General features: G+C 46.5%; 1 protein-coding gene across 4 annotated transcripts in view; it reads left to right on the top strand.

Moving 5' to 3' along the window:
* The first annotated feature begins 7,805 nt into the window (after positions 1 to 7,805).
* ASH2L (ASH2 like, histone lysine methyltransferase complex subunit) overlaps positions 7,806 to 9,910 on the top strand; it is a 28,280-nt gene continuing 26,175 nt past the window's right edge. Inside the window, exons 1-3 of one of the 4 annotated variants that reach the window (XM_081220729.1) lie at positions 7,806 to 8,087; positions 8,748 to 8,814; positions 8,934 to 9,079. In XM_081220729.1, coding sequence (XP_081076855.1) covers positions 7,900 to 8,087; positions 8,748 to 8,814; positions 8,934 to 9,079 — 401 coding nt within the window. In that variant the 5' untranslated portion in view covers positions 7,806 to 7,899. Of the gene's footprint in view, positions 8,088 to 8,381; positions 8,531 to 8,747; positions 8,815 to 8,927; positions 9,080 to 9,910 lie in introns of those variants that run through there. The other 3 variants (XM_081220728.1, XM_081220726.1, XM_081220727.1) reach the window with 3 other exon arrangements.

The raw sequence follows: 9,910 nt of genomic DNA, 5'->3' as shown, positions 1-9,910 counted from the left end.
TTAAAGCTCTCAGTTTCTGGATCCCTCTTTTACAGTGTTCAGTTATATTGTCCAAAGGGTATTGTCTTTTTTTTTTTTAAGCGCCCCAGGTGATTCTAATGCAAAGCCAGTGTTAAGCACTTTGTGGAAATGGAGAGAGGGAAGGAGTGTGGCAAGAAGACTAAAGAGGGAAAAGAGGGGAAATTTACAATTTCAGAACTCTTCTGCTACATCAAGTAATAGCTAAGCAGGGTTAGTTATTGCGAGTTTTAAACAAAGCCCTGTTGTAACCAAGCAGGATGTTATGGGGCCTTCCCAGGACAGAACCCCTCCCCCATAGCCTCTGCTTTCGCCCCTCTCTGAAGCACCTAGATAACAGTATCTGGCGCACATTTCCTGAGTTGTTTTCCAGACGCTAAAACCACCACTAAATGGAAGAAATTAACTACTTGATGACCATGAGAACATAGCCCCCAGACCTACTGGAGCCTAAGGATTATTAACCCCTGTGACACCACCCTGACCAATCAGAGACGTGTGCATCCTGGGACTTCCCCTCCCTCATCTTGCCTTTAAAAATGCTTTCCTGGGACTTCCCTGGTGGTCCAGTGACTAAGACTCTGTGCTCCCCATGCAGGGGGCCTGGGTTTGATCCCTGGTCAGGGAACTAGATCCCATATGCTGCAACTAAGACCTGGTACAACCAAATAAATATTTTTTAAAAAATTAAAATGCTTTCCTGAAACCCATCTGGGAGTTCGATCTTTTGAGCACTAGCTGCCTTGGACCCCTTTCTTGGTGCCCTGTGATAAATGCTACTCTCCTTCACCACAACATGGTGTCGGTAGATTGGCTTTACTTCGGACCCAAGTTTGGCTCAGTAACACTTTTGAAAAGGAGCACATTAGAGAAGCTTGTGGGGAGGTGAAATAGAGCTAGAAACACTCTGCTCCCTGCCACTCCAAGCGTGATCCGCAGACTAGCATCCTTGCCATCACTTGGGAGCTTGTTAGAAATGCAGAAATCTCAGGTCCCCCCCCCGCCAGATGTCTGGCTTCTGTGAAGTACTGCTTGAGCCACTCCAGCTGGCCCTCCATATCAACAGGGTCTGCATCTGTAGATTCAACCAATTGCAAATCAAAAACACATACTTTTTAAAATTCCAGGTAATTCTAAAGAGCGAAACTTGAATACCTCATACACCAGCAACTATTTACATAGCTCTTCCATTGTATTAGGTATTATGGGTAACATAGAGATGATTTAAAGTGTACAGGAGGATTTGTGTAGGTTGTATGCATTTTATATAAGGGACTTAAGCATCTGAAGATTTTGGTTTTCTCAGGGGCCCTGGAGCCAATCCCCCTGATTCCAAGGGATAACTGTATTTTGCTAAGGGCAGGCTCCTGGGAGGAGGAAGGTCTAATAGTGGGTTGTTAAGTGGTAGAAATTTCTGGAAAGCTTCATTCATTTCTGAGGGAACAGCAAGAAAATATTCATGCAAGAGGCGAGTGTGGGTGCTGACAGAGAGATGTAAAATGGACACAGATTTGGGTCAGTTCCTGCAGAATTAGAATCCAGTTCAGTTCACATGTATCTCTGTTTTCTTTTTAAATGAGAAGAAAATCCTCAGTTCCTTAAGGGTCTGGACCATTTTTTCTCCGCTCAAAAGGTGACAGAAGTAGTGTTGTTGAACCCAAGTTCATGTACCCAACACGCAGTGAGGCCATACAAACCAAAACATCGGCGTTTGGAGCAGAGAAAGGTTTATTGCAGGGCCCAGCAAGAATGGGCAGCTTGTGTTCAGAAGACCCAAACTCCCAGATGGTTTTCAGGGAAGAGTTTTTAAAGGCAACATCTGGGGTGATGGCTGCGGGGTGTGTCACTTTCTCCTAATTGGGTGGTGGTGAGGTAACAGTGGTGTTCCAGGAATGTCAATCATCAACTTTCTGGTTCCAACCAGTCTGGGGTCTCAGCAAGTAGTCACCATCCTCCACCTGGGTGGTGGGGTTGGGGGAGGTCTTAGTTCCTATAAAACAACCCAAAGATCCGTGTCAGATTGTTATGTATATCCCTTGAGGATGAACTAGGACTCTGTTTCATGGCTGAACTGCTGTTTTTGACTGCTTTTCCTTTGCTTCTGCATTCCTTCACTTCTCTAGTTAATAACTGCTTGAATCTGGTCTTTGGAACTCAGGGAAGGTCGAGGAGACTAAAGCCTTTTCCTACAAAAAGAAGTGGGGGAGGGGAATTCCCTGGTGGTCCAGTGGTTAGGACCTTGCCCTTCCCCTTCCCCTGCAGGGGGCACGGGTTTGATCCCTGGTCGGGGAACTATAAAATCTTGCTAAGCCACGCAGCACAGCCAAAAAAAAAAAAAGAAGCGGGGGGTGGGGGGGGGGTGGGGGAGTGGGCGGGGAGGGAAAGGCTTTTGTACCCTGGCAGTTTCAATCCCCCTTTTCTCTGATGCTCCTGTCTTTAGGGGAACAGGTACAGGACAAGAAAGGGAGGGAATAAAGTTTTGGATACAGAGGTTAACCATAAACTCGGCAGGGTAACTTGGTTTTGGGGGACTAGGTCTCAGTAGATTAGTTCACTTTAATACCTGTCCTGGGAGTTCCCTGGTGGCCAATTGGTTAGGATTCCAGTCTTTCACTGCTGGGGCCCGGGTTCAATCCCCAGTTGTGGAACTGAGTTTCCACAAGACACGTGGCCAAAACAAAAACAAAAATAAAACAAAACAGGGCTTCCCTGGTGGCGCAGTGGTTGAGAGTCTGCCTGCCGATGGAGGGAACGTGGGTTCGTGCCCCGGTCCGGGAAGATCACACGTGCCGCGGAGCGGCTGGGCCCGTGAGCCATGGCCGCTGAGCCTGTGCGTCCGGAGCCTGTGCTCCGCAACGGGAGAGGCCACGACAGTGAGAGGCCCGCGTACCGCAAAAAAGAAAAAAAAAAAAAAAAAAAAAAGTAGTGTCTCCAAACAGCAAAATTGGGAGTTTTAACCTAAGGGTACATGCATGTTCATGAAGGGACTTGAGCAGTGGGCAGTCCAAGCTTTAGTTGATTGAAGTCAGGAGGGTCAGAAAAGGTCAACATCATCACCCCTTAGGTTCCAGTTGATCTGGTGATTGAGCACTTGAGGAGGGATTTAAATTCTGCAGAACAGCTCAAGACAGTGCTTTAGGCTAGTCTTTACCATTGAAGTAGAACTGGGAGTCTTTACAACTGATTTGTTATCTTTGTCATTGTTAATTCTCTTGCCTGATAAGTTTGTCCTTTTGTTCCCTTAAGATCATTATTACAGTAAGTCCCCTACATATGAACAAGTTCCATTTGAGAGTGCATTCGTAAGTCCAATTTGTTTGTAAGTCCAACAAAGTTAGCCTAGGTACCCAACTAACACAATCGTCTATATAGTGCTGTACTGTAATAGGTTTATAATACTTTTCACACAAATAATACATAAAAAACAAACAAACACAAAAAATAAAGAAAACATTTTTAATTTTACAGTACAGTACCTTGAAAAGTACAGTACTACAGTACAACAGCTGGCGCACAGGGGCTGGCATTGAATGAACAGACAAGAAGAGTCACTGAGGGGCTTCCCTAGTGGCACAGTGGTTAAGAATCCGCCTGCCAATGCAGGGGACATGGGTTCGAGCCCTGGTCCGGGAAGATCCCACGTGCCAGGGAGCAGCTAAGCCCGCGGGCCTAGAGCCCACGCTCGGCAACAAGAGAAGCCACTGCAGTGAGAAGCCTGTGCACCGGAACAAAGAGCAGCCCCTGCTCAACGCAACTAGAGAAAGCCTGCGTGCAGCAACGAAGACCCAACACGGCCAAAAATAAATAAATAAAATAAATACATTTATTTAAAAAAAGAGTTACTGACTGGAGGAGGGAGTGGAGGTGAGAGATGGTAGAGCTGAAGGATCATCAGCAATGGGAAACAGAGGGTAAGCTGCAATTTCACTCACACCTGATGTTGATGGCACAGGTTCTGGTTCCTTGCTGGAACTGAAACAGGAGGGAAGGGAGCAGGGCACAATCTTTAAAAGAATGACATAGCCCAGGGACACGACATAAACTAATTAGAACCAAACAGGTCCAAGATGGCGGACAAGTTGACTTCCACTAGACCTTGAGCTTCTGAATAGACTCACTATAACACACCCACAGGTGCCATGACAGTTCCAAGGCCAACCATAAAGGTCAAAAAGTGGGCGGTGGCCCAAATTCCTGGAAATCCCCACCCCTTCCCCAAAATACTTGGAATAGTCCTCCCCCTCATTAGCCTATGAAATTACCCACCCCTATAAAAACTGACAACCCTGTACCCTGGGGGCCACTCTCACCTACTGAGATGGCCCACATTCTGTCTGTGGAGTATGTTTCTCTCTAAATAAATCCACTTCTTACCTATCACTTTGTTTCTCACTGAATTCTTTCTGCGATGAGACATCAAGACATCATGCAACAGACTAGCAAATTTAGCAGATGTTGACATTTTGCCCTATTGACTCAGGCTTTCTCTTTATAGAGGTAAAATGCCTCAGGAAAAAGGTGGCAAGATTTGTCTACACAGCTATTTCTACTTCCAGCCCTCTATTCACTTCTCAATCCATTGCAATGTGAATTCTGCCCCCACCACTCTATTACTCCATTGAAATCATTTAGGACTTTTTAAATGAATGTTACCAAACTGAACTTAGGTCTGCTGGCCAAACGTGCAGCAAATTCAATCTACCAACACCAGGATGGGGTGAGGGAAAGTACAGCGTTTATTGCAGGGCACCAAGTGAGGGAGTGGGAGACAAGCTGCAGATCCACTCTCCAACTTGGTCTTTGAGTCTGGGGTGTTTTAAAGGGGAAGACCAAAGAGGCTGGGATTAAACACTGTCTTGTGACATTTCACATTGTGATTAAGAACACTGGTTCTTAATCATAGTTTCAAGAGTCAGAATGTCTCTGGTTTACATTCTGTGGCCAGGGTCTATTAGCTCATCTTGCCCTGGAGAAACAATCTGAGTTTGTACGTTAATGGTGATGTCTATAATAACAATTTTAGTACATTAACGATGTTATTGACCACAGCAATTTTAATCATCTGACTCTGGTTGATTACTGTTCAGTAAACAAGGAATTGAGGTCAGAGGGGACAAGAAAGGGAATGAAGTTTTGGATAGAGAGATTAATCATAAATTCAGTAAGGGAACTTGGTTTTAGGGGGACTTGGTTTCAGATCAATTCATGACTTTCATTTAAAATGCAGATGCTGGGCTTCCCTGGTGGTGCAGTGGTTGAGAGTCCGCCTGCCGATGCATGGGACATGGGTTCGTGCTCCGGTCCGGGAGGATCCCACGTGCCGCGGAGCGGCTGGGCTCGTGAGCCATGGCCGCTGGGCCTGCGCGTCCGGAGCCTGTGCTCCGCAGCAGGAGAGGCCACACAGTGAGAGGCCCGCATACCGCAAAAAAATAATAATAATAATAAATAAAATAAAATAAAATGCAGATGCTGTCCAGGGTTCAATCCCCAGACCACTGCCTGTTGAAAACAATGCTATACCAGTGTTTTTCAAATTTGGGTCATCAAATCGATTTAGTGTGTCACTACTGGCATTAAAAAAAAAAAAGATATAGGGAATTCCCTGGCAGTCCAGTGGTTAGGACTTGGCACTTCCATTGCCAGGGCCTGGGTTCAATCTCTGGTCGGGGAACTAAGATCCCACAAGTCATGTGGTACCGCCAAAAAACCCCCCCAAAACGGGGACTTCCTTGGAGGTCCAGTGTAAGACTTTGCCTTCCAATGCAGGGGGTGCGGGTTCAATCCCTGGTCCGGGACCTAAGATCCCACATGCCTTGCGGCCAAAAAACCAAAACCTAAACAGAAGCAATACCGTAACAAATTCAATAAAGACTTAAAAAAAAAAAAAAAAGGTCCACATTAAAAAAAAAACTCTTAAAAAACTAACTAAATAAATAAAAACCACTGAAGAGTATACTTACAAAAAACAGGGCTTCCCTGGTGGCGCAGTGGTTGAGAGTCCGCCTGCTGACGCAGGGGACACGGGTTCGTGTCCTGGTCCAGGAAGATCCCACATGCCGTGGAGCGGCTAGGCCCATAAGCCATGGCTGCTGAGCCTGTGCGTCCGGAGCCTGTGCTCTGCAACGGAAGAGGCCACAACAGTGAGAGGCCCACGTACCGCAAAAAAAAAAAAAAAAAAAAAGAACAAAACAAAAAATACATGAACAAGATTTCTTTAATAGCTGGAAATTTTACATCATCTTATTTCCGTTCTTCTTCCTTCATAAGATAAAATGTAACATATATATATATATGCACCCACATATAAAAATATATAGGTAATACATATGTGTATATATCTATTTTTTACTAAAGTCTAAACACTTCTCTGCAATAAAAATATGTATAAAAGTTGAAATTAAATTTTTATATACTTTCTGTAACCATAAATCTCTAGTGTTAAAATATTTCTTCAGGGCTTCCCTGGTGGCGCAGTGGTTGGGAGTCCGCCTGCCGATGCAGAGGACACGGGTTCGTCTCCCGGTCTGCGAAAATCCCACATGCCATGGAGCAGCTGGGCCCGTGACCCATGGCCAGTGAGCCTGCGCGTCCGGAGCCTGTGCTCCGCAATGGGAGAGGCCACAACAGTGAGAGGCCCGCGTACCGCAAAAAAAAAAAAAAAAAAAAAAAAAAAAAAAAAATTTCTTCAATTATCAGTATACGACTGATCAAATAAACATAGTATACATTTTGATTACTAAACAAAAATTAAAGTTGTATTAGAGATGCAATTCTTAATGAGACTGAGGATTAGATTTTCAGTTAATCCATATATCCATGAATATCACTACTGCTAGAATGAGACAGGTTCAGCATCAATTCTATTCCTATTTTTCGTGTTTATAGATGTAAGAGCTGACAATCTTTGTTTACATAAACAAGCAGATTCCCATTTAGAAATCAGTTCAACTCAATTCTTTCAATGACTTCAAAGTTCAATGCCAAATCACATGGTGATCTATTACCAGTTACTTTTGTTGTTTTGTTTTGGCCGTGTTGTGTGGCTTGCGGGATCTCAGTTCCCTGACCAGGGATTGAACCTGGGCCGCCACAGTGAAAGCGCCAAATCCTAACCACTAGACCACCACGGAATTCCCTTTTTTTTTTTGCAGTACGTGGGCCTCTCCCTGTTGTGGCCTCTCCCGTTGCGGAGCACAGGCTCCGGACGTGCAGGCTCAGCGGCCATGGCTCACGGGCCCAGCCGCTCCGCAGCATGTGGGATCTTCCCGGACCGGGGCACGAACCCGTGTCCCCTGCATCGGCAGGCGGACTCTCAACCACTACGCCACCAGGGAAGCCCCCTAATTACTTTTTTGATTTAAATTTTCAATTCATTTTAAAGTCACAAAACTAAGCCGCCCATCTCTAGACGCCACTAGGAAACCTGCTCAAAGTGGCAGATCACGAGGGCAGCACAACAAACTACTTCTGGAGCGGGAAGACGTTTCCCACGTCTAACGGTGAGGAACGTCTGCAATGCACATCACAGCGTTCAAAGCCTCTAGGCTGCCAGCGCTCTCAAGGCTCCTCATCTGCGCGGTGATTTCGTCCCGGTCACAAAAATGCGCAGCGTCCACACTGAAATGAAGCGAGTCCTAGAGGAAATCCAACTAGTAATCTCACCTCCTCCGCCTTCACGTGGCTCGGTCTGTAGCTACCCAGCCCCAAGGCCCCGCCCACCTCTGTCGGCCCTCCAGACCTTAAAGCGGGCTTACAGAGCGCCTTCCCTTGGCAGGCGGTGTACTCACTGAGAGTCTTTACTATTTGAAGGTTAGAGGGCCAGGGAGCAACTCGCGCGAGACGCAGACAGTATTCTCGCGAGAAGTCTGGAAGGCGGCAGTGATGGCGGCGGCGGGAACCGTACCCGGCCCGGGAGTGAATGCAGGACCTGGGCCGGCAGTGGCTGCAAATGCAACACCGGCAGAAGAAGGGGAAACGAAACCGGTAGTAGCGGTAGCAGCCGCTCCGGCCGGGGAGGGGACGTCTGCTGCTCCAGCCGCGGAGCCTGGCTCTGGAGAGGCCGAAAGCGGGTGAGACGTCCTGCAGCCCGAGGAGGACGGAGGGAGGGAGGGAGGGGGACAGGGGAGGGAGGGGGAGGGGAGGGAGGAGGGAGGGAGGCAGGCAGGCAGGCAGGCCCGCCCCTCTCGGAATCCCGCGGCTCCCGGGAGCCCTCCTGCCCGCCCCTTCCGAACCCAGGTCCTGCGGCCAATGGCTCTCCCTGCTCCCTCCCGGACCTTAGTCCCGCCCGCCGCTTGGCCTGTCCCCCAAGTTTCTCCTCCTACCTCCCGGCCCTTTTACCCCAGCAGGGTGCTGATAGGTCACTTTCTAGCAGGAACCTTTCAGAAATCCCAGAGAGGAAACCACTTTGCGCTGCCAGACTGGCGGAAGTAATGGTCCCTCTGAAAACAGAGCGGAAAAGCTGCATCTCTTCGAACCTCCCCCAGGACCAGTTCCATCCTCTGTAGACTTGTCTGTAAGGGCCGATTAGGTTTCCTTGATGCCCCATGGGCTTGCGTTTATCTTGGTCGCATTCTTCCTAATGCTGGGCATCCAGTCTGAGAACAGTCTTTGCTGAAAAAAGTAGGAGTGTGAAGTTCAGCTGTACTTTGATCATCATCTTTGGGAATAGGCGTTTTCAGGTGTGTTTCTCTTAAAAATTCTTCTTTCTGAGTGCTTTCTTTATTTTACAGGGATGCAAACTCAGTTGATGTAAGTGGTGGCTTGGAGACAGAATCCTCTAATGGAAAGGATACACTAGTAAGTATTTCTTTTGGATGTTTGCAGAGCAAAATAGGGTTGGTTTTTAAAGTTTTTAAGCGAATCAAAAATACAGTCAGGTCAACTAACTTGATACTCTCATGGCTCTGTGGACACAGGAAGGTGCTGGGGATACTTCAGAGGTGATGGATACTCAGGCGGGCTCCGTGGATGAAGAGAATGGTCGCCAGTTGGGAGAGGTGGAGCTGCAGTGTGGAATATGTACCAAATGGTTCACAGCAGACACCTTTGGCATAGATACCTCGTGAGTATTTTTCGTAGACTTTGTAAGAATCACTTTGTAAATTTTAGATCTCAACACGTCCAACAGTTGAATAGTCAGTGTGTAGGCAAACGTAAATGCGTAGTATTTCCTGTGTCTCCTGATCCCTGTTCAGTGAGTAGTAGGATTTGAATCAGGAATTGTTTTAATAGCCTGAGCGTGTCTTCTGTCCACTAAGGGCAAGCCCTTAACAGGTATAATGATAGTTATTATCCCTGTTTTTGCACTTAGGACCTGGACGGGAGACAAACCATGTAATTACAAAGCATTAAATAAACAAATTTGAGACAATGTCATTTAAACCTTCTATTGGGTATTGTGGATTTGGGGGAAAGGGTTGTTGTGTATGGTGGAAAAAGCCTGATGTCAAAAATTTGAGATGGCCAGTCCTCTTCATGCCTGAACCATCCTTTTTTTCCTTTTGGTTTCTAATTCACTACCTTCAGGTGTCCTGAATTCTCTCCTCAGCAAAACCAATTTCCAGTCTTTAAACGTCTTCTAGTGAATTAAAATCATTTTATGAACGATTGAGAATGAAATGCTCCTTTACTTATTCTGGGGATTCGGTCAACAGCTAGCAAGGCAGCATTACTGACTCACTGTCTATGGAAATAACTATACTGCTCCCTCTCTGGGGTGTTCTTTATGGTCCGTATTATACAAATAAATTTAGGTAAGACTGTCTCAGAATAGGGCTGCGTTGTTAATTCTGAAGTTAACCCCCCTTGGATGGGTTTGTGAAGAAATAACCTTCCTTTATAATTTGATGAAAGAAATACTAACGTTCTGATTAATATGTGACTCGTGAGCAAG

This window comes from Mesoplodon bidens (assembly GCF_964165515.1).
Source record: "Mesoplodon bidens genome assembly, chromosome: 20".
Classification (NCBI taxonomy): domain Eukaryota; kingdom Metazoa; phylum Chordata; class Mammalia; order Artiodactyla; family Ziphiidae; genus Mesoplodon; species Mesoplodon bidens.
The sequence above is the reverse complement of the archived record's forward strand: the minus strand, read 5'-3'. Positions and strand labels throughout refer to the sequence as shown.